At 37.9% G+C, this 27,612-nt stretch overlaps 2 protein-coding genes across 5 annotated transcripts in view; both read left to right on the top strand.

Annotated features, from left to right (window-relative positions):
- Positions 1-1,206: 1,206 nt before the first annotated feature.
- On the top strand, positions 1,207-19,013 carry ppp4r3a (protein phosphatase 4 regulatory subunit 3A). 2 transcript variants are annotated; one of them, XM_088648652.1, is made up of 15 exons: positions 1,207-2,123; positions 4,210-4,265; positions 4,681-4,779; positions 5,876-6,493; positions 8,884-8,961; positions 9,291-9,407; positions 9,548-9,664; positions 10,008-10,139; positions 10,751-10,853; positions 11,514-11,672; positions 12,437-12,606; positions 13,243-13,385; positions 15,884-16,074; positions 16,332-16,558; positions 17,959-19,013. In XM_088648652.1, exons 1-15 carry the CDS (start codon positions 1,982-1,984, stop codon positions 18,070-18,072), a joined length of 2,466 nt encoding a protein of 821 aa, XP_088504778.1. In that variant the 5' UTR covers positions 1,207-1,981; the 3' UTR covers positions 18,073-19,013. The 2 variants fall into 2 exon arrangements, with proteins under 2 accessions (XP_088504778.1, XP_088504777.1); XM_088648651.1 differs by having other exon boundaries at positions 10,751-10,874.
- Positions 19,014-25,640: 6,627 nt separating this feature from the next.
- The window catches only part of ccdc88c (coiled-coil and HOOK domain protein 88C), an 83,534-nt gene continuing 81,562 nt past the window's right edge, over positions 25,641-27,612 (top strand). For 2 of the 3 annotated variants that reach the window (XM_088648648.1, XM_088648649.1), the window contains exon 1: positions 25,641-26,339. In XM_088648648.1, the coding sequence (XP_088504774.1) occupies positions 26,280-26,339 (60 nt within the window). In that variant the 5' untranslated portion in view covers positions 25,641-26,279. The remainder of the gene's footprint in view (positions 26,340-27,612) is intronic. The other variant, XM_088648647.1, reaches the window with a different exon arrangement.

Genomic DNA, 27,612 nt, shown 5'->3' with positions numbered 1-27,612 from the left:
CACATCAGCTATCAAGTGGGGAGGAGAACAGAGTGATGAAGCCAGTTTATAGATGGGGATTATTAGGAGGGAATTATTACAAAAAAGGCCAAAGGGAAATTTGGCCAGGACGCCGGGACAACATCCCTACTCTTTTTTGAGAATCACCCAGGGATTTTTAATGGCCACAGAGAGACAGGACCTCGGTTTTACATCCCCATCACTATACTGGGGCATTAGGACCCACACAGACCACAGGGTGAGCGTCCCCCAACTGGCCCCAATCTTTTCCAGCAGCAACCTTAACTTTCCTAGGTCTCCTATCCAGGTACTGACCAGGGTCACCAGTGTGTTGGCAGTTGTGAGTTGCAGGGTAATATAACTGCTTGGGAAGCAGGTTCTTCTTTGTGATGGGATCCTATAAGGAACGTCTGAGGCCCAGTTGTTAAAAATAAACCTATTAAATGAGCACAGCAACAGTAAGATAACTTAAAAATCTTAAAAAGTGTGTCTGGTTGGAGAGGAGATACAAGTCTTGGGTCGATAAACAGGGCACACGGGCATTATACTGAATTATAGAAAATGAAAATCTAGTGAGATGAGACCAGTCCTTCCGCAGACTCTATTTTTCTGCACATAGAGGATTCAAAACCACACTCGTGTCTGATTTCTGGCTCGGGCCACTCTGCTACTGAAAATCTTCAGTCCCATTTCCCCCTGCTCCTTCCAACCCCAACCCCAGAGCCCGTTCCTTCTCTAACCTCTCCCCTTAGCCACAGAAACCACAAGCCCCTTCCACCTGCTCGAGACGCACCTGGGGCTCTCGGCTACATCCTCCAGCCACTCTTTTTCTGTAGGCCACTAATGTTTTATTCTGAAACTAGTCATGTAATTTACAAAATGCACTAGCTTCTAAACCTGGAACAGGTAGTCAAACAGGGGGACTTCATCTTTGTATCCGGACTACCGGTACATGTTTCATCTTGTTTCAGTTCCTACAGTTTTTGATTTTCACTTCCACCTTAATTGTCATTTTATTGATTTGATTTATATTTTACCACACCACAGTTACAGTTACTTCTTGGGAAAAAAAGTCTTATCTGGCTCCGATATTACAAGCCCTTACTGATTTTTAGATGTCAAAGTAGTTGGTAACCCGAACATGGAGAGTCTGAAAGGTGCGATTGAAAGCGCTGTTCCTTTAAATAGTGGCGGGCTGCCCCTGCTGCCGCTGGGCTGGAGACCCCGTGCTGGCACTCTGAGGGGACCCAAGATGGCGGAGTTCTGATTGAGGGAACTGTAATTATAAAATAAAACTGGGAATTAAAGAGAAACTGTAGTCGTGCGTGGGGGGTTCCGTATAAAGGGAGTTCAAGTAATATTCCGGTTGAATTTATGTAATTTTTAAATGTGTTCAGAATTGTGGGGAGAGGCTAGTCTCTCTCCGCGGCCCGAGGACAGAACATGGCGGAACGCTAGGGAAGGGGTATAAATAATAGAAAATAAATATAAAAACAGCCGGCTGCCTTTAAAATTAAAGATCCGGACACGTCCTTTCGCGGAAATAATGCAGTCGATCTCGCATGCGGTTCTGTATGAAGCGTTCATTGTTTCCAAGAATGAGAAATACGCGCAGATAAGGGCTGTCGACAACACCGATTCTCCAGTCGTGCTCTGAACATTTTCTTTCCCTCTCCTTCTGCCGAATTTCGTTGGTGGCCTCCTTGTGCAGCCGGGGTTATATCTCGCTTTCTCTTTCTCTTGTGCAGCGGGAAGGGCAGTGTTTTACAGGGTTGCGCAACTTGAGGTAAAATGGCGAAAGCGTCCTGAAGCCCTCGGTAGCAAGGCCGCCCTCCCGAGCTGGGCGAGTGTGCGCTGTAGTAGGCTAGCCGTCTGATCGCCCTGACGGGCCGGGCTAAGGATCGGAGACCGAGGGTCCGACGCCTCTGGGGTGGACGACGAAGCGTGTTTTCGGGTGTGAACAGCGGGGTGGGTTAGCAGAATGACGGACACTCGGCGACGAGTGAAGGTTTACACCCTTAACGAAGATCGGCAGTGGGACGACCGGGGCACTGGGCATGTGTCCTCCGGCTACGTGGAGAGATTGAAAGGCATGTCCTTGCTGGTGCGGGCCGAGAGTGACGGTAAGTGGCCAGTAGCTGCCCCCCCAAAGTAAGATTCTGTTAACAGGTTTTAGTGCTCGCTTGCAGACCTGGGTAAAGTTTCGATCTGGTTTCAAGCGCCGCTGGTGCCTGAAAGTTGCGCGGATACTTGTGTAAACACGTCGCCCGGCTTTTCCCTTAGTAAGCAGTGATTTGATTTGTGCTTTCGAGGTCTTAACCGAGACAGCTCTACAAATCAGGGGAATGTAACGCTGGGCGAAAGCCGCACAACATGTATGTCTTTGTATTGTTTTAGCAGGGTTAGGGTTCGATCACTAGATGCAGCCTTGCAGATAATGGGGGTGCATGCCGAGGAATCGGGTCATTGAGTTTCCAGTGTCCTGCTATTTAGTGCGATTGCCGTACTTAATGCCCTCTATAGTTGTCCACCCCTACGTACACAAGTACAAAATAACACCTTTAATCTCCTTATTAACGTGTGATTGCACACAAAGGCGTCATAGATTCTGATTTCCAGGTTTGAGTAAAGATACAAGGATTTGCACAAAACCAATAATTTATTTCAGACTTGTATTTGAATGCATCATCTATTGTGTCCAGGTATTGACAGAACGAGGTCCGAGAGCCTCATAAATACTGAATCATGTTTGTATTGTCCTGAAGAGTTGTGCCTGCAGCTCTTATAATGTAGACAGTCTCTTATTGAAAGTGCAGTGTTGGATCTTCGGTAACAGTATCGAAAACGCAACGTTAGATTAAAAAAAAATCCTCTAAACGTGCTGCTTGAAAGTGCTTGTTTTCAGTCCGCTGCTCGGCTGCTCGTCCTGCTGCGCTCCTGCAGCTTGTTCAGCCTGTAACCTGTTGGAAGTTGAAGGAGTTGCACCAACTCGTCCGAGCGCCATACCAGTTGGACCGGAATAATAACTTTTCATCAGTTTCTCGTTCTTTACTGATCATTTTGACATTCTAGACCTTGTTTTTTTGTTCTTAAGCTATTGAGTTACATCCAGAGGTACTGATTTCAGATTCTTCTAATCGTCCTATCAAAGCTTCTTATATTCGTGCAGGATGAATTTTAGTACTGCCTAAGGTTGTCTGTCATTGTGTCTACAATTAGAGCATGCGATTTTAGTTTTTATGTATTACAAATGGCAGCACAGCTAAAATGTGCTAGAACAATTTGTACATTTAATAGTACAGTTTGCAGTCTTTAATTGTTAACAAATTAAAAGATCGGTCTTTAGATTTTTTTAACTTGTACAGTATTTTTTTATTTGCTCTTCCAAGTCCTAAAGTTGAAAAAGAACAACCTTATGTGGCACTAATGCTCCAGTCTTTTCAAGGAATCTGGTTAATTGTGTAACGTAAAATGCCATGACACCTTGGGCCGTCTCTTGTGTTTTTTCTCATTTTTAATAGGTTATTCCTTAATTTTAAAACTGCATTTGGGGTTCCATTTCATCAACACAAGTGGAACATTGCAGGTGTTACTTAAATTCAATTTTGGTAGGCAAGGAGTGAATATACCTCACCCTTTGTTGAATGGAGTGGTGGCTTTTCTGAAATCAGAAGTAATTCATTTTGTAACATTAATTTTAAAAGTATTGAGATGATTTTGATGGCATGAAAATGTTTGCCACCAATGGGTAACGAGCTCATGGAGACTGTTGATTGAATTGTGTGCACTTTTCCCAGTATTTCGGAAAACTAAAATGTTTGCACGAGTGACAAAGGAAATATTTTTCCCTTTTCTGTATTCAGTTTATGCTTTGATACATTAGAAAACAAGTTTTGTTTATATCAAAGACATGATCTGCAATTCCTATCTATAGGCCATTCATTGTTAAAAGTGCTGAAGAGTAGCTGAGACAGGTGTGACATAGATTGCATTCTTATGCTGTGCCAGTTTCCTACCCCTGTTCTTGGACTGAGGACATGGCCAACTGCAGGGTCCTGTGTCAAGATGAAATTGGAAGCACTCTGTGATTTACGCATGGCAAAGGGATAAAGATATCGACATTGAGTTAATAAATTGCACTGAATTCTTTCATTTTACTCTTTATTAGGTACCAGTGAACACATTATGTAATGTTGCTTTTTTTTGCAGGTTCTCTTTTGTTGGAGTCAAAAATAAACCCTAACACTGCTTACCAGAAGCAGCAGGTAAGTTTCTTTGAAAGTGTAACTTTTTAAAGTCTCGGTTCTTTAGATTTTAAGTGTTGACGCTTTAAAGAAAATGCATATTAAATGTAGTGTAGTTTATTAATTTGGTTTTAAATTTAAATGAATATGCTTTTTATGATTTCAATGATATTTGTAATATTTTCAATTTTTTGTATTGTGTACTAGATTTAAGCAAAGTTTGTCCCTTAAACTCATACATGCAGTTGTATGTTGAGATCTAAATTAGAAATAGTGCTGTATAGATTACAGATTGATCACTTTATTATGGAAGTAAGGAGCCATTTTTTAATAATTTACCAAGCTATGTGTTCCAAAACTGATGGATATTGTTACATGATTCCAGTCCCTTTTTAATGCATTTTAATGTTTAAGGGCAACTATTTTGTCTCCACAGGACACATTGATAGTTTGGTCCGAAGCAGAAAACTATGACTTGGCACTTAGTTTTCAGGAAAAAGCAGGGTGTGATGAGATATGGGAAAAGATATGCCAGGTGAGTTGAATCAATGCACTCACTTCATCCTATACAGTTCAGCAAACTCGTCTGATTTAATGATGCACACTGTTTTGTGCTTCTGCAAGTGAAACCAAAATGGTTTAACTTGCCAAAGACTCGGAAACTGTAAAGGCTGCTAGTGACATGCAGTTGTGTGTTGAGGTTGAATCACGCGTATTCAGTGTATATAACTGATCGGAGACAGGACATGAAGGATACCACTAGCGGGGTGAACTGCACTGACGTCAATTGTAAACCATACTAGGCTGACACAACTGGACTCATTTTCTACAGCAGCAGTAAAAAGATAATCTTCTATTATATTGTGTGGGTCACTTTTTTAATTGATGCAACATAGTTGGCGCAAATTGTGGTTGTAAGAAATTGAGGCTTTTACAGTAGTGGATATTTTAATATAGTAATACAGTAGTGGAATATTGTATCATATAGTAGTGGAATGATTAAATTGTTCCAGAATATTTTTCTAAAGAACTTGATTTTTATTGGATTTTCCTAAATTAGCTAGGTCTATTTATTTTCTGCAGTTATATTTAAAGGTCATCTCGAGATTCAAATAGGGCCTTAACAATAGTATAACTTCTGCACTGCTTTGTTTCCATTTTCTGCTTACAGAAAGATGTAGTCTCCTGAAATTAAATGGATTAACACATACATATCTTACATTGTGTCAATTGGTCAATTGTAAATGTTTGCTAATGTTTGAAGTGATTATAGAACAAGCCTGGTCACACTGACTTTTCTTTCTAGTTCCTGCTGCACCTGAGTTCTCAGTTGCAGAAATTCTCAACATTTCTTAAAGCTATTTAAAATATTTTTCTTATCTACAATTAAGATAACTGAAGATAAGTCTTAATTAGCTGAATTAAGGTTTCAGTTAAGTAATTTGGACCTCTGCTGGACTATCAACCATAAGGCATTCAGGTGGCTGGACTTGAGTATGGAGTCCTATCTGGAAGTGTATTTACGGAGGGATAGTTGCATTCATTTTTCTTCTTTAAATGAAAGGATGGAGAGTATTAAGCCTCTTAGGATTCTGTGTTGTAAAACCGATCCATTGCTTGTGTTCTGTTAGGTTCAGGGCAAGGATCCATCGGTGGACATCACCCAGGAGCTGGTGGATGAGTCCGAAGAGGAGCGCTTCGATGACATGTCCTCCCCTGGCCTTGAGCTGCCTCCCTGTGAGCTGAACAGACTGGAAGAAGTGGCAGAACTGGTAGCCTCATCCTTACCTTCCCCACTGAGACGTGAGAAGCTAGCTCTGGCCTTAGAAAATGAGGGTTACATCAAGAAACTCTTGGAACTCTTTCACGTATGTGAGGACTTGGAAAACCTGGAAGGATTGCACCACTTGTACGAAATTGTAAAGGGAATTTTTCTCTTGAACCGAACTGCGCTTTTCGAGGTCATGTTCTCCGAGGAATGTATAATGGATGTAATAGGCTGTCTAGAGTACGACCCCTCGTTACCCCAGCCAAGGAAACACAGGGAGTTCCTGACAAAGACAGCGAAATTTAAAGAGGTGATTCCCATCTCAGACCCAGAACTCAAACAGAAAATTCATCAGACGTACAGAGTACAGTACATTCAGGATATGGTCCTTCCCACACCTTCTGTCTTTGAAGAAAACATGCTGTCAACTCTTCACTCCTTTATCTTTTTTAATAAAGTTGAAATTGTTGGAATGTTGCAGGTAAGTTTTCCCCATTAAGCAATATAAACACTGTCCAATTTTTGGATTTTCCTTCACTGATGTCAACATGGGAACATTACTCTTTTTAATTTGGGAAATTAGTTGTACTTGGTTCCTGGAGAAAGTTTACGTTTAGATTGTTTGTTGTGGCTAGTGATGTTTTTCTAACTGTGCACAGCTGAACTGTGCCTCATGGTCTCTGTTTTTTTTTTCTTTATCCGCCTGGACGTAATTCCAAAATCTTGATATTCAACAGCAAGGGGGAGGATAAAAGTAAATTATGCTTTATGTGAAAATGCTTTATTTTGGAAGAATCCAGTGATGCAGAACTACAGCAAATTATTTACCTGACGTTAGTAAGTATATTATAGATTAGAATTGAAAGAATGCAGAACGTTTACAGTTTGGTTTTGGTTGTACAGATCTGGTGCGAAACTCACAAACATGATTTTCCCCTTTCAAACAAGTTAAAAAGTGTATTGCTAAATATTTCCCTTTGCAATAGATCTACCTTAAATGTTGTACACCTACAGTACCACGTGGTATTTTAAACCGTCTTCAGTAGGTGTGAGATGAGTTACTATAAACAGCGAGGAGCTATCTTTGGCAGGTACGTTTGAGGAACCATCATCATGACTCACGGTAGAGTGGGTAGAGAGATGTAATAGGCTGCTACTTGGCATCATTGAAGTTACAGTTGAACTGGAAATGACGTTTTTTACTAAATTTAGCTTTTAAAAATGTAAAGTTTCGGATCTTTCACTTTAAATGGAAGAACACTTTCTTCCCTGTCTCCTTAATTTTTGGTTAAAAATCAGGGGATCTGACTTGCTAGCATTTCTGTGACACTGAACACAGTATTTTAATATTGAAACATCTGTGAATCTTGAGGTGACCAGGGAAGCAATTATATGAGCAAACCCTCTAAAACTTCCAAAGGTTAAAAGTCAAGAATGCTACAGCCACTTTTAGAATTATATTTTATTAGATTTTGCAACTGCAATTTTTTGCCCATTACTCTTGTTTTCAGTGGTTTACTTAAATACTTCCATTCTTTACACTGCAAAGGGGCAAAGTGTTTTCTCCAGGGGAAGGGGAATTTTTTTCCCCACAGTGTGTTTCTCAGTGCAGGCAGAAGGACTGTGCTATCAGTGTGAGGATTAAATAACTACCATATCTTGCAGCATTCAGCTGGTGTCAAGGATTAATGGCAAATCAATAGCCACACACAAATCGACGCCATCAAACCCTGACACACACTAACTCACTTACACATCACCATTGAGAGCTTCAGACACCGATAGCCTAGCATGAGCCACTACAGTCTCGGTGTAGATGGTAGATGTCATCCTATAGTATTGTTAGAGACTTTCTCTAAAACTGCCCCATGTGTAAATAAGATATGAATGTTGTTTATGATGAGGTGTCCAGTATGTTTGAATTTTTTGTATTTTTAACATTGTTAAACGCATACTTTTTACTATCGCTCTTTTATTGTATCTGATGGTTTTTACGTATGGTCTGGATTTTTTGCATTTGCATGCCTTGTAGAATGTGATTAGGTAATTGTTCATGCTCATGATGCCAGTGAGAACTTGTATATTACTCATGATGGATGTTATTAAAATAATAAGATTGTGTTGCAGTTTTGAGTGCAAGATAATTTAGTAAAGCGATTGAGAGTACTGTATCATCCTCAGCATTTCTTTACTGTTGGTTCTAGATTTTCTTTTTACACATGGTATAAAAAGTGTGCGGAACATATAATAAAATACACAGTAAACAGTTAGGCAGTTATAATGCCGCGCTTTTAAAATAATATAACATTTTGTAAACTTGTAATATCCGTAAGTGTAATTATGTGACCCCTCAAATAGATAAATCCACGTCTCCAGCAGCCGGTTGATGTCAGTTTTGTGAAGCACCTTCACCTAGAGTGCCAGAATAAAAACCAAGAAACAAGTGCCTCTTGTAGCAGATTAAATACAATCTAGTACTTGTGACAAGCTGCTGCAATCATAATATGTTCTGTCTGCTTCTCTTGGTATGGTCGTGTTGGGTTGTATTCATCACTTGTATTCTTTAAATGAAACCATCAGCTTCTATGAAATGTCGTCTAAAAGCAAATGTTCGTACAAGTTTGGAAATATAACAAGTTGATGGTGTTATGTTTTTATTAAGCTAATTTGTGCATTGCGTTGGCTGATGAGAACAAAGGTTAACTGTGTACCATGAGCCTAGATGATGTGTTGATGTTATATATCGGTCATGGTAAAGTACCCTTTTAATGTCTTTCCTGGATTCCAAAGACGCAACAGAAGCTCCCAGGCTGAAAAGAGACTGCAGCATAAACAGAAAAATAAATTCATTTTATTCATTTCCTTTTCCAGGACGACGAAAAGTTCCTAACAGACCTTTTTGCACAACTAACTGACGAAGCAACAGATGATGATAAAAGACATGAATTGGTAAGAGTGCTTAGATTAATGGTAGCAAAAAGTCTTATATAAAAAATATAATTTGTAAATGAAGGATCTGTAAGTTTTATAATACAGTTTAGAGTGATATCTTTAATGACTTGTATGTTTCTCTTTTTATGAAAGCTTATACTTATGACAACATGGCCCAATAGCATTGCTGTGCTTGTAAAATTTTTTAGATATGTTTAAGGTAATAGAAAACATTTACTTGGCTTCGTTTGATTGTAGACATCCGAGTATTCTAAATATTTCATACTTGCTGCACAGTTTTTGTGCGACGTAACCTTTAATTTATTTTAAATGATTTTTTCTTATAGGTAAACTTTCTTAAGGAATTTTGCGCATTTTCTCAAACATTACAACCTCAAAACAGAGACGCCTTCTTTAAAACATTGTCAAACATGGGAATTCTACCAGCTTTAGAAGTCATTCTGGTAAGCAAAAGGCAAAAAAATGCAAACATAAATGTTGTGACTAAATCTCTCTCGTCTGTTTGATATCATTGTAATGTGTATTTTTCCCCGAATGGCTTTGAAATGTTAATTAAGATGTTAACGTTATTTTCTCCTTCCAGGGAATGGATGATGCTCAAGTGCGTAGTGCTGCCACTGATATTTTCTCCTATTTGGTTGAATACAACCCCTCCATGGTACGAGAATTTGTAATGCAGGAATCGCAGCAAAATGATGATGTAAGTGGTTAGTGGTTGTGACCCACTGCAGTTTTATATTTCTCTTTAAGCAGTCGGATAACTAATATCTTTATTTAAACTGCTAATGCTTTATTTTCTGTGACCTTTGTAATGTCAGCTGAACATTGTATTGATGCCTATTTTTCTAAACACTGATACTGATTACATTATATATTTAAGCCTATTGCATGTTCTTTGTAAGTTTGTTGCTGCACAATGAGGTGAGCAATATAGCAGAATGTGATGTTTTACTGACTGGATTGGGTAGTTATAAGTTTTTAATTTTTATTCTCATGCATAACACCCATTTTATTTTTAAAAAAAATCATTTTTTGGTCTCCAGGACATTCTTCTAATTAATCTAATCATTGAGCACATGATCTGTGACACTGATCCAGAGCTCGGGGGTGCGGTCCAGCTCATGGGCTTGCTTCGAACTTTAGTAGATCCAGAAAACATGCTAGCCACCGCCAACGTAAGTGTGATTCTCTTATTTTGCCCCCTTCTGTAAACATGCATTCTTCATTGGCTTCTGTAGGAAAGCTGCCTTTTCTGAACAGAATTCTTTGACAGTCTCAGTATATGAAACTTAATTTCTGAAGTGCACCCTTGTATATTTGCATGTAGTTTAGCAAATATACAACTGATGTTCTTTTTTTAGTGTTTTTAACTGACTGTCATCTTAATATGAGGGCAACAGGGTGATGCAGTGGTTGGCGTTGCTGCCTTGCAGCACTGGGGCCCCTGGGTGAAATTCCTGACCTTGGGTGCTCTCTGCATGGAGTTTTAAATGTTCTCCCTGTGTTCGGGTGGGTTTCCTCCCAGATTCTAAAGACCTACTGGTAGGTTAATTGGCCTCTGCGGTATAGGACCTGGTGTGAATGTGAATGGACTGTCCAAATGTCCAAGGTGCACCCTGCCTTGTGCCTGTTGCGTGCCAAAATAGGCATGGGCTCCTCCGCGGCCCTAAACTAAATGAAGTGGTTAGAATATGGATGGATGAATCTTAATATGAACAATTTTAAATGTGTAATCTTTGTTTTTTGTAATCAGTTTTAAGATTGATTGAGTTTGTTTTTTCTGCAGAAAACTGAAAAGACAGAGTTTTTAAGCTTCTTCTACAAACACTGTATGCACGTTCTCACTGCCCCCTTGCTGGCAAACACAACAGAGGAGAAGCCCAGCAAAGGTGAGACAACCGCACATAATGGTCAGTACTTTCCTATAATCCTACCAGGTAGACGTCCTGTAGTAGTAGTTGCATCCTCCTTTCTTAATTTGTTGTTTTTCTTTTTTACAACTGTGGGACACTTGGAGTGAGTGCATGCAAGAAGGAGCAAGTGTCTGCATTGTTTTCATTTCTTCAATTTTTTGCATCCACAGAAAATGTAAAATATTGATTCTCGTGTCAGTAAGGTACAATTTCAGCTTACTTATGTAGTTAAGCATGCTTTACATTTTAAACAATTTTTTTCAACATTAACACAAGGTGATCCAACTATGGTCTGCAAGAGCTGGTTTGTCAGCAGTTTTTCTTGGTGTCTTTAAAGCATCAGAACCAGGAGGGCTGGTAGAAGTTAGTAAATTGGTTCAGTGAAACCAATAACGAACCGATATAGGTTATGAGCATAGAATACAATCGTGTCGACACACTGGCTCTCTAGGACAAAAGTAGGACCATCCTGCATTAAAAAAAACTGGAAATTAAAAGTATAAGTGTTCATTTTAGTGTGAAGAGCAGAGCAGTCATCTAGATTATAGTGCTTTTAACTATTTAATTAGTTCATATTGTTGTCCTGCATTTTTTATAATGTCTGTATTTTTATTTTTGTTTCTGTCAACCTTCCAGACGATTTTCAGACATCCCAGCTTTTGGCTTTAATACTGGAACTGCTCACTTTCTGTGTGGAGCATCACACCTACCATATCAAGAATTACATAATAAACAAGGATATTCTTAAAAGGGTGCTTGTGCTTATGGCTTCAAAACATGCCTTTCTTGCACTATGTAAGTCTTTTTTTTGTGAAAAACTGTTTTGGGGGAAATTATAGTATCAAACACTTGATCTTTAAGGAACATTATTCTAGATACTCTCTATTTCAGTGTTTTTAATGTTTAATTTAAATTTCAGTCATTTAAGTACTTGCTTTAACGTATTAAGTGATAATTGGCGTCTGCTTTAAACTTTTATCAGTTGTTCCCAAGTGGGAGCAAAGGTTTTGGCCTTTGGCAAGTTTCTGCTCTATGGCCAAATTGTTTTAACTGACTGACTCCCCCAAGCACTAGGGCACAGTTATGAAAGTGCCACTGTGGTAGTGTGAACACTAATCAAACATGGACCACTTGTGTTGCAGCAACTCCTGTAGTATGCCAGGTGCCTGCAGGCTTCTGCTGGTGCTCTGTGAAGCTTGCAGCCTAATAAGTGACAAATATTTCTATAAGCAGATATAGAAAGGTTCTATAAGGACCATTCTTGTGTGCATGATTCTATCGAGAGGGACAGGAGTTGTTGAATGACTGTTAAAAAGTGGTTTGCATTTCAAAATTGGATAGATATAATAAATTTGTTTTTTTTAAATATCAGATCAGAAATGACCAATTTTCCCCTTTCTTACAATTACAATATAGTTAACCAGTTATTAAACTGCAACTTGTGCTAATCTGGTATAGTACTTAAAATTGTAACAACTGAAAATCCCGTCAAATTACTTTAAAAACTATAGCTGTTTTATAACTAAATAAAGTACAATTTATTTGACTTATTTTTTCAGGTGCACTTCGATTTATGAGGAAAATAATCGGGTTAAAAGATGAATATTATAACCGCTACATAATGAGAAACTTCTTATTTGAACCAGTTGTGAAAGCTTTCCTCAATAATGGATCTCGTTACAACTTGATGAACTCTGCAATTATTGAAATGTTTGAGTATGTCAGAGTGGTAAGTACAATTCTCCCATTATTTCCTCTGTAATTTCCTGGCAGTTCAGTGTTGATAAGAAAATGGGATCTTAGATCACTTAAATCAGATAAATGTTTGTCTAAAATGGAATATCATTTTATGGTTTTCATTATCAGTTCATCCATCTAAAATTAATTTCACAAGTGTTTTTTAAAACAACTGTTCATGCTTTTGAGCAGAGATAACGGGTTTAAATTGTCTTTTTTTTAACTGGTTTAAATCACTGTCCAGCACGGGGATCCTTCGGCCTCATACTGCTGCTGATACAGCATTAGGAAGGAAGGGAAGGGCAGGAAAAGACTTGTGGACATGTTATGTTACAGATGTCTCGTAGATCTTTTAACTTGTTAAATGGTGCTTGGCAGTAAAGGACAAGAGCATGTTAAGCTATTAATGTATTAGAAAAACATACAGTGCAATTGAATTTATCTGTGAAGATTATACAATGTGTTACATTGAATAACCTCATCATTTAAAGGTACAGATACAATGTGATCTTGTATTTGTCTTGTTTGTGGTATGTGCTGTTGTGTAGCTTCTCTGTGATAACACAGTAACATCTTAGGCATGCTGAATACAGTGTTTTTATATGGACTTTGGGGGGGATTTTTACAGGAAGATGTGAAGACCCTCACTGCTCATGTGATTGAAAATTATTGGAAGGCTCTTGAAGATGTAGATTATGTCCAGACATTCAAAGGTTTGAAGCTGCGCTATGAGCAACAGAGGGAAAGGCAAGATAACCCCAAACTGGACAGGTAATAAATGTGAAAATTTCAACATTACTGAGAGCTATTTGTGCTGCATGGCAGTCAACATTTTCCTCTTGCCATGTTCTTGAACTCATACAAAGAAAATAGATCACTTTGATATTTCTGAATATAAGTCTTATCTCATTCCATTTTCCTTTCTTTATGCTTTTACATATATTTAATTGATGTTATAGGACAAATGTTTAAAAAAAATACATGGTAATTCTTGCAAAAATTGAGGGATGGGAAATGTAGATAAAAATCATCTTACCAAGCTATCACAATTGATATGCTGCCAAATGTAATCTAGTTGTACATTTTTCTATAAACAAAATCTGTGCCAGTTATTGGGACTACCTGCAATATAAGATCACTCATTCCCATAAAATATAACTTTTGGCTGCAGATAAATCAAAAGGTGATGTGCCTAAAGATTGACAGTTACTTGGGAATCAATGGATTAGAAGCAGTTGCACACTCAATAGCACAGTTGTATCCAAAAGCATGTTAGTAATGTGCCCAAAAACTCTCACAGGACACTATCGAAGCATATTGGTAGGTATTGGTTAAAGCCTGAGTGGATCTGTAAGAGAGGGTGGGAGCAATTTTCGTCTGGAGCTGGCAGCATGATGTTTACACATTCTGTGCGCACTTTGAAATGGATAAGTTGGTGTGCTATCTGTGTAAAGGAGAAATTTAGTTTGAGACTACATCCCAATTGAGAACTATCTATTATGTAAAAGGAATAGAAAACCAGACTAAGATACCTGGGAGAGAACTAATTTTAGATGAGATGGTTACATAGATAAGGGACTCCAATGTTATCCCCATGTTTAAAACCAATGGATTAAATGTACTACAGGAGACTTCTGTGGCAGTCAATACCTCTTCATGGTATCGTAGTTGGAGTAGATGGTGGCCCGCTGCATTATGAAATTATAAAGCATAAATTAACTTATATAGTTTAAAAGATAGTGAAATTTAAAAATACTGAAGCAAGTTGTGCAGTGGAGAAAAAAGCTTTTGAATTTAAAATATATACAAGTACAAAATTATTCGTTACTCTTGGCTAAATATTTCATTTCCCTACTGAATTCTACTTTTTTGTAGAATTTTAAGGGAATCTTTTAGTCTTTCTTGCTGAGTCAGGTCATCTCCCAGATTACTGTGGTAGAAAAAAAATCTTTTTTATACAAAATATCTTTCATCTATATCGTTTACCTGCCTTCCCAAAACAAAAATAGAAATGTAAGAGTAGACCAGTGTCTTCACAACGTATCAATGCCAGTTAAAGTCCAGTTATTCTTAAAGGTTAGTTAATGCTTCAGACCTCATTTAAAAAGTTGTTCAGTTGTAGAATCAATTGGATTTAGATGTTTAGTGTCTGATATAGCAGGTGTGGATCAAAATATCACTGCAGTCTGTACATCATTTGTCTTGAAGTTTGATCGCTCTTAAAGTTTGATCGTTCAATCATTTCAATTTTAAAAAAATAATTCTGATGTGCATCGTGAAAATGTGACAGACTTTTCACATTTGAAACTAACCTCTAAATTAATAAAATCGGGAAGAAGACGTAAAGACACAACAATAACAAAAAGGAGGGGAAGATCAATTTAAACATGTGATGGGCCTGTCGGAGGCTTACTTGAATGTTGCCAGAGACGCAAAAAAATATTGTAAGATAATTTTTGAGAGAATATAGAAAAAGAAAATAGTTGTTCTCCAAAGATGGAGCGTTATGGTGAGAGAAAAGGGGGATTCTAAATTTAGCAAAAGAAAAATGACTTAATGTTATAGAAACCTTCATACATTTTGACAAAACTATTACAGAATTCCCAGGGGACATTGCATAAAATACAGCATATTTATGTGATTTAAAACTTAATGGTATTTTCAGGAACATGATTCTAGCATGGTCTTGGTGAAAACTGCCCAGGTAAAATTTAGGTCTGAGTTTTTATAAATAGTCATGATAAATATAAATATTCTTAGACACTTATTGGAACTGACAACAGTAACTAAAAATGTTATCCCGTTGATTACTCTAGATACAGACTCTGCTTGCTAATTATAGCTTTAACCTGCTTTCCACTCAAAAATCCAATCTGACATGCCGAAATGTCTTTATATTTTCAACTGCTTGATAGAGCACTGTTTGGTGACTGTTATCACCAAAGTGCACTTTGAGTTGGAGCCGGAAGAAGAAGTCATTTGACTGTGCAGTACAGGGGTTGTAATGTTAAACTGAGCTCGTTAATCACTATGTGGAAAGTGGCGATTCCGTACTTTAGGAAAATATTCAATATAGAGATATACATCTAAATGGACCACGGGTAATCCAAGTTATTAATTGTCTAATGAAGGTGCTGCGTTTCTGAAATATTACTACGTGGAAATTAACGGTCTTCCACTCCATTGTTGGTGCTAAAGTGATCAGAATGATATGGTCTTGTGTATCATTGCAACGCCAAATATCATTAATACATTTATTCATTTGGTAGCATGCGATCAATCTTGAGGAACCACAGATATCGCAGGGATGCTCGCACACTGGAAGATGAGGAGGAGATGTGGTTCAACACTGATGAAGATGATTTAGAAGATGGAGAAGCAGTTGTCCCTCCTTCAGATAAAATGAAAACCGATGAAGACCTCATGGACCCTATTAGCAAATTTATGGAAAGAAAAAAATGTAAGAACATCATCTGTTTTTCTTAAGCATAGATATTATTGTGTAGTCTTTGAACAGCTAAATTGAATGTTTTTTTTTTAAAGTGTTTTGTTAGCTGCTTTGTATGGTATTTTGTTTAAGATATACTTAGGTTTTTTGTTTAATTCAAAATCCTTCCTAAAATAAAACTTTTTTTGATTACACCAGGCTTTATTGCCTGTATAATGGTAGAAACTTCAGGTTAAAGGCATGTCTTATGCATACTTCTTTGTTTCCAGTCAAAGAATCGGAGGAAAAGGAAGTTTTGCCTAAATCTAACCTAACGGGTCGGCAGAGTCCCAGCTTCAAGCTCTCCTTCTCTAGTGGAAACAAGACAACTCTCACCAGCCAGTCCTCAGCCAGTCACCACCCCGGCTCTCCTGGCTCTCCAGGCTCTCCGGGCTCCCCGGGCTCCCCGGGCTCTGTAGCCAAAAGCACACCACAGACGGCAGCTATCACTACCAAGGTACCGGCCTCTCTGTGTCATTTTCCATTTTTGAAATCCATCTCGTTTAAATGAGATTTAATGAAATATCTTCGGCAGTTCCCTGGTGAATTATTTAGATATGCCAACTGTCCCCCCCCCCTATTTGAATCTGTTTTAATTGTTTTGGGAGATTGTTTCCCAAAGACGGCCTTCACAATATCTATTAATTTTATCCTCTAGGTTTTAGCAGGTCTTTGCTGCAATTCTAGAATATATCGTGTTTTCAAAATCTGTGTTCTTACAACAGTATTTCTGGTATGCAGTTCCTGTCTTTTTTCTATATTATATATATATATTTCTGGAAGAATTTGCTTTGTAATATTATTCCTCAATTCTGCACTAAAATAACAGTATTGGAGTTTCCTTTTTAAGTAGGTATGATATGTGTCATTTGAAAAAGAAAAGGTCCAGTCGCATTGAGTTTTTATACAGCTTTTCTTGTTTCACACCAACAGCTATTTGGAATTACCCTTCTTGATATCAGTTCTAATTGATGATTTTCATGAATTTGCTGCCTGCAGTAAAGGGCATCTTGAGTTAAATACTATTGAAAAAGCAGGAATCTGCCTTTTTGTGAGATTTGTAGTGTAAGAATAGAAAGTGGCACGTGTGTCTGTGGAATGTCGAGGAAATTGTGTATTGCAAGTGCATTTTCATTCCATACAGTTTCAAATTAGTTTTACAGCTTTCATAATATGGTACATTTATAAGGTATGTCTCTAGGATGTGTTTTTCAAACATTTACTATGTTCTGATGGATTTTTCCTGATTGCAGCTGCAATTTTTACATGATTGATCAGTTCTGAAAAAGAAACCTTTTGTTGAATGACAAGTGGCTTCCACAAGACAGAGTGCATTTTCCCATGTAGCACAGTGCTTATAGCAGTAAGCTGCTGTTCTAAATAGGTTTGCTGAAGATTTTTTGGATATGTAATCACCAAACCTTATGCTGCATTATTCACATTGCCACTCTTTATGTATCCATATGTCAAAAACAAAACCTTGTTAGTTTAAATGATAAATTCAAACATAGACCTGAAAAATCCATTGGCCATCTTTTGACAGCAGTGTTGTTTTTGCAAGATAATTACAAGGAACATCACTAGGTGGTAATAAATCTTGGGGAAAAAGAGTTCTGAGTGTACAAAAAACTGTCACTTATTTTTAAACCTAATTCCCTTGACAAAATCTCAGCAGATCTGAAAAGGTTTTAGCAGTTGTGTGAAAGTAAATAACTTTTTATTCATTGCTTATTTTGGAAATATATGCACATCATTAAAACGCATGTCAGAGAAGCATTTGGAGAATGCTAAATTCTTGACTCTTTGTGCCACAATATTGTTTGGATGATGTCTCTAATACTGCTCTTTTTCTAACAGGGAGGTCTCGTGGGGCTTGTAGACTACCCCGATGATGATGAGGAGGAGGAAGATGATGTAGAGAACAAGGAGGAAAGTCCACCTCTGTCCAAGAAATCCAAGTTGGGGTCTTAGAAGTGACCCCCTACCCCCTATCCTGGGCCTTTATTCCAACTTTACAGTAAAGTTTCACTTCAAAGAATCAAAAAAAAAAAAGAAAATTACAGTCCACATATTGCTGTGGTGGTATCTGGTGAGACAGATCCAAAAAACTCCAAATGGAATTCTGCTGATCAAGTGCCAATTTGAGGAGAAATTTGAAACAAGTGAACTTTTATTAGACATAAACAACATGCTGGGGGGGAAAACAAGACTGATGCCCATGAGCTTACGGGTTCGGACCACACTTTGCCCCTTTCTCAGGGATGGACAACACAGCAAGCCCATAGGGCACAGACGTTCAGTACTGGGACTCATCCTAAACTGATATGTTCAGTAAGAAAAGACTTTTTTCTCGGACCAGATGCAGACACTTTGGAAGAAAAGGCTGTTGCTCAGCAGTATTTCTTCTCAGAAATGCCAGCAGTTTCTTTTTATAAAGAGACCTGCCTTTAAATTTTCAGGACGTTTTAAGTCGCACTAGAACAGGTTTTTAAAACCTCTGTAGGGGGAAGAGCTGAAAACATTTCCCCTGTTTTATCCTTTCCCTTTTTGCCCTTTAAACTGCAGATTTTGGAAATTTGTCATCCCTTCTTGATTAAAGATTGAGTGGAATTCTAGATGTGATCATTTTGTCATATCTTTTCATTTTCTTTTTATTTTCTTGAGTGTACACTTAGTTGTTGAGTATATTTGGGACCATTAAAAATGAGATCTTTGATGTAATATAATTTCACTGTTGTGCTGGTACCTGCATTGTGTTTTAATTTTTTTTTCCTGCACCAGAAAGTGATTTGGGTGTAATGGGTTATCTAAAAACTACATCTAGTAGCAATACTATTTTGTGACTGAATATTTTATATTGAAATTTACGAACTGTCAAATGCCGTCCATTACAATAAAACAGCACTGTAAAATTCTTATGTCACGCAATAATTTTAAAATGCGGTGGACTCCAAAGACATTCAGTTTTTTTTAAATGTACAACCAATTTACAGGCTAAGTTGGAATATTCTGCATGTGAACAGGCCCCTTGTCTTGAGTTGTTTTTTTTTATTGTGGAAAGTGCAAGCGTGTTGTCAGAAAACAAGTAATAAAATATTTTAGGGTTCTGTATATCCCCTGTACATAACACTGAAGACAGAATGGTTAAGGCAGTGGGTGTCAGTAATAAATACTGAATTAATGTGCAAGATTTGTAGTCCCACGTGTTGGGGAAATGAAGCTGGACTGTATATCTGCGGAGGCCCCTTCACTCATTTGTTTCTAGAAAAGGAGGTGCAAATTTCTTTATTTTCAGTATTTAAAATAAGGTTTGAATCATATGTTTGTCAGCTTCAGTTACAGGAAGGGTGGGTAGAAGTAATCGGAATGGGGGAGGATGTGTAACCTTAAAAACAAAGCATTTCTGTTAGGTCAGTATGGTGGTCCATCTTTTCTAGTCAGATCTTTGTTTTTTACCTCTCATTATTGAGATACTACAAGTTTATCGGTGATTTGCTTTGCCGAACAGTAGATGCCTCCCACTCTCTACTCGATATTACTGATCCATTTCTCCCTATACTCAATTTTGAACCCATTGACTGATCCAAGATGCTGAAAATTAAATGATGCTACAATGCATCCAATACCAGCTAGCTTGTGAGTTCTGTTAAAAGAGTAAAATGTCTCCAAGAATTTTCAACTGGCCACCTAAAGAGCATATAAAAAAAAGGGTTAACAGGTGAGAGGAAGCCATTCGCCTCCTTAGACACCTTACCTAACAACCTGTCGTCTAGCGAGAAGGCTGAGGGATAAAAAAGGCAATCTGCTTGGTTTTGATTTTGAAAGATCTTGAGCACTGTAGTAAAAACAAATTTGAACCAATGTAAAATGACAGCTTGTTTCCACTAATAATATGCTGAGACTTCACAATGATTTACTGTTGTAGTCAAATTTGTTGTAATATTTAAGATGGTCATTTATACTTTCTTTGCAAAGGTGAGCTACTGAAAAGAAGACCTAGGTTTTTCACTAGCTTTACTCACCTAATTGTATTGTATTAACTAGCAGCTAAATTTAGTATTTCTCGACAAAGCCATTCTTGGAGCTGATGCTTTGAGTGTGAGGTGTGACTAGCAATATTCAGTATGTGCCTGGTTGACCGCTGAGATTTATGTTTTATGTTATGCATCTTTTGAAGTTAGTGAGATGAAAAGTGAATTAAACTCTAGTAAGATCCCTTCATTATTGCAAATTCTGGAGTTTTGAAAGTGATGATGGACCAGTAGGTGGAGCATTTTCTTTTGGAGTTGCACTACAGTTTCGAAACCAGTGTCCCAGTATAGTGATTGGGGGACAGTGTTCTATAGGAGGCACTGTCCTTGGGACGAGATGCTTACTACTTGGTCATTGAAGTTCCCTTGGAGCTTTCCTAAAGATGAATTCACCAGGGTGCCTTAGAAGATATTCACTAATAGATAATATTAATAATAAATACCAAAATTACATTTAGATACAGTAGGAAAAGTGAAGATCTAAATGATGTGAAAAACAACAGTGAGGCAGGCATGTGTTTTGCTGTGCAGTGCTTGTGCAGAGCACTGTGAATACAATGCTCTTTGAACAGTATACAACATGTAGGCAAGGAAAGCCTCAGTAAAGAAGGGATGCCGCTTAGCAGAGTACAGTATCAGACTGGGGGAAGACGATGAGCTGAGAGGTAGGGGGAGATGAAGGACTGGATGTGCTTAAGACCTTACTAGGCAAGAATTTGTATTTTGAAACGGAAGTGTGAAGGTATGGGTGACCAGTGGAAAGGACTAGACTCCGAGTAATGGCCTGAGTTGAGAGAGAAGAGGCAGGACTGATTGAGTTGGAGAGCATGAATAGCACTTGCCAGGAAGGAGGTCATTTAACTGTGATCTCGAAGTATATGCAGATACTTGCAGTGGCCGAGTAGAAAACGGATTGTAAGTAGGGAAGAATTTGGAGTAGTGTATACTGTACTAGCATCACTCAAGTGGGGGCTGTCAGTAGTGAGTGAAGTGGCTCCTTATACATCCACTTTCATGTATTTTTAGATCCTTTCAGATGCAGAATACCATGCACTGAAGTAATTAGTAGCTTAATTTTGATATAGATGTGACTGATGCAATCGCTTAATGGTGAAAAAGTGTTGACACCACCATTAAGATGAAGCAAAAGAAATCCCAGTAGAATAAACCATGGCAATCTAATACTTATTATATGTATTGTTTTATCATAAAAGTATTAATTCCCATTCATTGATCTTCTTGATAAGATTGTGATGTTTGTCCACTGGGGGGCAGAGTCACCATTAAAATAGTAGTTTATTTGGCTGAACACTTAGGCTGCCAGAAGCATTTATTAGGCAATTAAAATTTTGCTATCTAGAGACCAAGTCAGAATAACAAAACCACTTTCATCTGTACTTTGCTCACAGGGGTCCATTTAATGATCCCATTTAAGGGCAATTATCACTGCCAAAACCCCTTCAGATCTTGCTTTTTAACTTGAAATTGTATTTTTATAATTTTGTCAGGTACTATCCAGAACCAGTAATATCGTCATTTAATTGTGACTTTTAACTGCATAGAAGTCGTGATTGGCTATACTGATGTTTCATGATCTGTGCTCAGTCTGTTTATTTGAAATCTAAACCTTTATAGTTATTTACAGTGATTCTGTGCTAGATTACACTGTCCTGCAGTCTTAGAGCTTTAGCAGAGACAGGCTTTGAAGTCTCATGTTATAATTATTGGTTTACAATATGGGAAACAAAAATCTCAAAACAATATTGAGTGCCCAGACTGTATAACAGTGATCTTATTGTTGTATTCTTGCATTGACTGGTCACACAAACAAAGGCGGGTTTCCTCTGTTCAGTGTTTTGACCTTGCAGGAAATAGCCAGTCTGTGACTTTGGCAGTTTCTATTATGTCAGGACCGAGCCCTGGTCACATGACTGGTTTGTGTCAGTTTCTAGGAAACCTGGGGAAACTGTGAGCAATGCTACTGTTAAAAGGCTCTGAATGACACTCCTTGCTACCACCATGTAACTAGGAATATGAATCTTGGAATTTATTAAGGTTACAACGAATGAAAGGATGTTCAAAGGGAATTTTAGTTTAAAAGTTTTAGTGCATACCTAGCTATTTGTTTCAAGTTTACATGAACTATTTTGTTTTTTTTCTGCTTGTTTTTTTAAAAAAATTAATAATGATACAAACGAAGAAATGAGTGGTCTTCGTTACCCCCCAAAGTTTGACTGCAAGAAAAATTGCACCACAAGACACAATTAAAATTCTTAAATTTACTGCCCCTTACAATGGGCTATGAAAACACGACAGATAAATAACTTAGAATTACTAGAAGGTGTGCCTTTTCTGTTCAACTCGGATGACCAGTTTTGATCAAGAATATAATTTTGTGCTACTTTAAAAATGATTAAAGCTTGTTCCTTTTATAAAACTTATAAAACTGACGTGACATCAATAAAAAAACATTCTTAAAAGTGTTTTCAAAGGCTCAAAGATGAATAAGAAAGTTGGAGGGTCTATTGTTCCTTTTATAAATATTTCTCTTTGAAACGATTTTTAGACAATCTAGCAGTATATTAATATTGACTAAAAAAAACAGTCGATTGCTGTGACTGCTACCAAAAGTATTTAAACTATATTAGTTTAAATGTTTTTATAAAAGTATATTAAACCTAAAATACTTTTGGGGCAGTAGATTTTCATTTTCCCTTAGTTAAGTAGGTTACTATTTCATTAGCACTTTTCAGATGGTGCCTAAGGCAATGGACTCTGATGGACGTTTCAGTTTGCTTACCCTATGGAAACAGGGCCACCCAACCAGGAAATCGTTAGACACTGTTTGCTTGACCTTTGAAGATCCTGAAATGCAAATGAGGCCGAACAGCTGAGAGGAACACACCCACAGTCTTGGGGACCAAATGGAATACAGTGGAGTCATCCAACTGGCCAATCAAAGATGCATTTACTCCCATGCCTGGCCGTAGTATTGTGCGGAAAAAGAGGGGTTCTACACCAACAGGATTGCAATGGTTTCTGAAATGTCAAAATACACTGTCCATCGGTGAGCACAGAACAATGCACAGGCCAAGGTAAAACAGTCAGACTCCCATCAAAAACCTGTAACTCCATTACAGCATCCTGGTTTCTTGTATTTGCTTTGGTAAGCTTTCTCACTTTTGCACTCTGTATGCAGTATACTGCTGTATATATTGATACACATAAGGGGTGCATACTCTGAAAAATATAAGCATCTGTCTTACATACAGACCTGTTCAAGTTGGGGTATTAACTTAAAAGCCTCCATTTGAGTGATGGCTCCCACGCAGCAGAAACTACAGCTGCTAACAACCAGGCTTCGCAGAAGAGCCACATAAAACCAATCACGGGTATAACAGGACTCGGTGATCCTACATTATCGGGAAGGGTGGGCTCCCTGCGTTTATTATAATTGTCCTTTCTTCAGCTTCCAGCCATGTACCTTAGCTGGCTCTGGTCTGTGGTAAAAAACAAACAGCAGTTCTCTCTTTTCCTTGCAGCTTCACCAAATCATAGATTCTCTTTAAATCACAATATAAAGCACAATATAAAAACAATTTTGAATGTGTAAAGGTACGCTTATGATTATTCATACCACTCTCCAAAGCGTTATAGTCAGTAATAGAAATGACAGAGTGGAACAAACACGAGTATTATCAAAAGTAACTGTAATTTGTGTGGTCCAACAGTGTGTCACACCAAAACGTAATGCAGCGAAGTGAAAATGCATTTTAAAATGGGTAGCCATAGCAAATGATTCAGATATAGATGTACTGTACAGAAACATGTTTATGCTAAAATGCTTAATATTATTAAAACGCTAAAGCATGCGAAGAAAATATTTAGATGAAGAATGCTTGACTTCTGCTGCTGTTTTTTTTGTATTATACGCTTTTTTTTCATTAACTATCTGCGCTCTTAGAGGAGCGACGCTGAACCCAGCACACGGATTCTTGGCGCCCTTCTCGCGTGAGAACAGACCAGGGCAGCTGTGTCAGCACGAACAGACAGAATCTGCGGCGGGCTCACCAGAAACTGTCGGGCTTCCGGGCGGCGTTATTTGCTGAATATTTCGTTCATCTAAGAGTTACCTCTGCTTACCAACATCTCGCAAAGATAATGATCAGAAATGCGAGGGGTTGTTGACTTTTTAAAGTTTCCGGCACCAAAGCCTTTATCATGAGATTAAGCTAAAGCAAATTTCCATTGAGGTCTGCTGTTGCGTGAATTAGTGCAGATTTCACACTATGCGGTGCTGCCTGAACATCTATAAAAATAAATTTTCTGTTTTTTTTTTCTGACAAAGCAATATAGTGTATGTCATTATCGACAAAAACCTTGGCACTACAATGCAATTTCTCCAGTTTTTCCCGTTTCTAGTTCTGCTTCCAGTAATATGCGGTATGTCCACATAATTTATGTTATTCTTTTCAGGTTCGTCTTAAATGAGATGTATCGGACTTGGCTCCAGCGACTATTCTGATATTAATTATGCTGAAAGGATAAAAAAAAAACTCCTCTGCCCCACCTCTTCAGCTAACAGACTCGGCAGAACAGACGTCACATTCCCAGTCCCTTTGTTTTTCATTTAAAAACGGCATTGCAAAGACTACTATGGGAACAGGCACCGTTCTCTAACATTTGAACTTGATTCAATGTTCTTTTTGTTGTGAAAGGTAGGAGACGGGAGTAAAGAAGCATCTTCTCAACTCCTAAAAAGAAAAGAAAGAGAAAAGTACACTCGTGTAATTATTTCCTTACTCCACAATAAAACGCATTTGGTGTGTTTGTGTTGTAACACTGGAATGGTAATGTTTTGGGGGATTAAGACATAGAAAATAAGTGGTTAACGTAGTCACAAATATGTATAATTGTGGTGCACGTTAATGCACCTTTAAACACACAGAAACAGAACAGTGCAATCAAGAATAAACGATTTCCTTGTCCGAACTCGTGTTTCTATTGGGTGGACATTCTACAGAAGAGAAATACTAACACCTTGTGGGCAGGCAACACGGCACGATCTAATGCCATTAAGAAATGCATGTTTTAATCCTCTCCTTTAACATTATTTGGCATAACAGACACTTTGACACTTTAAAATCAGATTTAAGTAAGTTTAAAATCATCCTTACGGGTATAGATACACATTTCTAAAAACAAAACTACAGTTAAGCTAAATTTTTCCCAGCCATTACAAAATTGATCTTCCACCTGCTATCATTATCTTTAATCCTGCAGTGGGCGCTCTTGTGCTAATCTCGTACACCCCCAGCTCATAAATCGCCAACCCCTTTTGTCTCTGAACTAGCAAGAGCTCCAACAATGCCTTAACTGTTGGTTACGTCATTCAGAAATAAACCCAGACTTCTAAGCGTTTTCATTGGCTGCGTCATCCTCCTTTTTGCCCACCTCCGGAAATCTGATTGGCTGGAGGAGATGTCAGTGAAGAGTAAAGGTTGTTCATGCGGTTACAGGTTGGATGCTGTAGAGAAGTAGCGCGATATAGTAGCAAGGTGGAGATAGTTGGTTGCTGTTTTTTTTTTGTTTCACTTGTAACATTTTCTCATTTTAACTACCTGGAACGGCTTTTCAGGATCAAAAATAACGTAAAGTTGTACAAACCGCAATCCAGCCACGTTTTAAAAACTTTTCTTGATTGCTTTTTCCTTAAAAAAAATGGAAACAATGGCAATAGAGGGGATTACATCAAGCGAATATCTTGCAATGGAAACCCCGGCTATCTCATGCAAAATCGGGCGCTAATCTCGGTGTTCTGTTTTTGCCCCGATGCACTACTTTAAAATCAGAGCAAAAGAGAGAAAAAAACAAATTTGAAATTTTGCGGAAAACAGACGTCACAATTTCTGTAGCACTGGAATTTACACTTAAAACACGAGAACTTCGGATATTAGACTTGAAATCGACACGGAGCTGCATTTGGTGGATGGGCTGAACTGTGTGCATGGGCTATTGTTTCCGATCTGCTGGGATGCCTAGTCTAAGCGTGGCCTCTCGCTTAAAATGGACCCATGATCTTTAATTCTGGGAGTAAAGTAACCATTTCAGGTGTTTGTTGTTTGCTGGAATATTGTACGCTTGAAAATGGATGTCACCGTCTCGGAATTAATGGCAAACTTTTTGGAGAGTCCACTGGTGATCTGGGTAAGTGTTGCATGATTGTTTTGATTAGATCTTTTGAAAATACATCTTTGCTGTCTTTGGGCAATCTACACATTACATTGGCGTTTACATGTTTTTTCTATACATACGAAATATTACAAATTTGGTAAATATGTCGCATTTTGTAAGAAAAAAATAATAATAACTATTCCATTGCGCAATGTATTACTTTTAAGATGTGTTTAATAATTTAGGGAGATCTGATCTAGGCTGATAATGAAAGCGAAATTGATTTTATTAGCGTCTTTTTCCCCCAGCTTTTCATTCCTTGCAATAAAAGCTACCGTTTCAAGAGGCATTATAAAAACAAAAAGGCGCGGTGAACTAAACTTTAAAAAATTTTGGCTGGGAAAAAAATTCTTATTGTTGAAGTCTGAATGATTACAAAATCTGATCCGTACTGAAGATATAATGCACGTGAAATGACTCTGACAGTAGACACGCATGATTTCTGCTCAAAATCAGCTACTTCAAACGCCAGCGTTTTCCTGAGGTTAACTTAACATTTCCTATCGAAACAGCCTTGACTTTGGTTTAGATATTCACTATCATGTGATTACGATTTCACATGTTTTTTTTATAGCAGGTGAACTGATCAAGAATCATATACCTAATAATACGACCGCTGCTTTGAAAGACATTTAAAAGCTGCAGTGTTACAAACACGCTAACTCCAGCACTGAGTTATCGTGTTCTTAACACCAGTGTTTCTGGTGACTCACATGGCAGTTGAATTGGTTACCCAGACAGTGGCCAGCCTAGATTGGACCAAGGTTTTGTTCCTGAATTCTCAAGGCCATAGAGCAGTGATATTAATTAATTTTCGTTGAATTAGTGTGACATGATCTACATAGTTCTGTTGCGGAAAATCACCATATCCTACACGCTTAGTACTCGTCCAAGATATTAAGACTTAAACTCATAATTAATGAATTGCTTACTTACAGAATTGATCAAAACCACGGGATTTTGCTGGTGGTCAAACAAGATGACTTTCTAAATGTAGATTTTATGCTGGATGGTAGGCTGCTGTATATGAAGTGTAATGTGAAAATGGTTGAATCCTGTAAGATGTTAAATACTTATCAAAATGTGCTTTTTATCACGTACTTCCTGATTTTCTCACCTAGTTGTGAGATAGTTGTGTCCGAGTTGAAATGTCTAAAGACATTGTGATGCAAAGCAAATAAGATCCCGAGTGAGCTGTGATTAACATTGTTTTGGCGCTGTTTTATAGACACTAAATCACATGTTC

This window comes from Lepisosteus platostomus, chromosome 10 (assembly GCF_059453375.1).
Source record: "Lepisosteus platostomus isolate fLepPlt1 chromosome 10, fLepPlt1.hap1, whole genome shotgun sequence".
Classification (NCBI taxonomy): Eukaryota; Metazoa; Chordata; class Actinopteri; order Semionotiformes; family Lepisosteidae; genus Lepisosteus; species Lepisosteus platostomus.
The sequence above is the reverse complement of the archived record's forward strand: the minus strand, read 5'-3'. Positions and strand labels throughout refer to the sequence as shown.

Bases quoted from the DNA above. Each gene is read 5' to 3' on its own strand.
- ppp4r3a (XM_088648651.1), top strand. From the start codon at position 1,982: ATGACGGACACTCGGCGACGAGTGAAGGTTTACACCCTTAACGAAGAT. The intron at 12,607-13,242 runs GTAAGTACAATT...GGATTTTTACAG, and splicing joins TGTTTGAGTATGTCAGAGTG to GAAGATGTGAAGACCCTCAC. The intron at 16,075-16,331 runs GTAAGAACATCA...CTTTGTTTCCAG, and splicing joins ATTTATGGAAAGAAAAAAAT to TCAAAGAATCGGAGGAAAAG.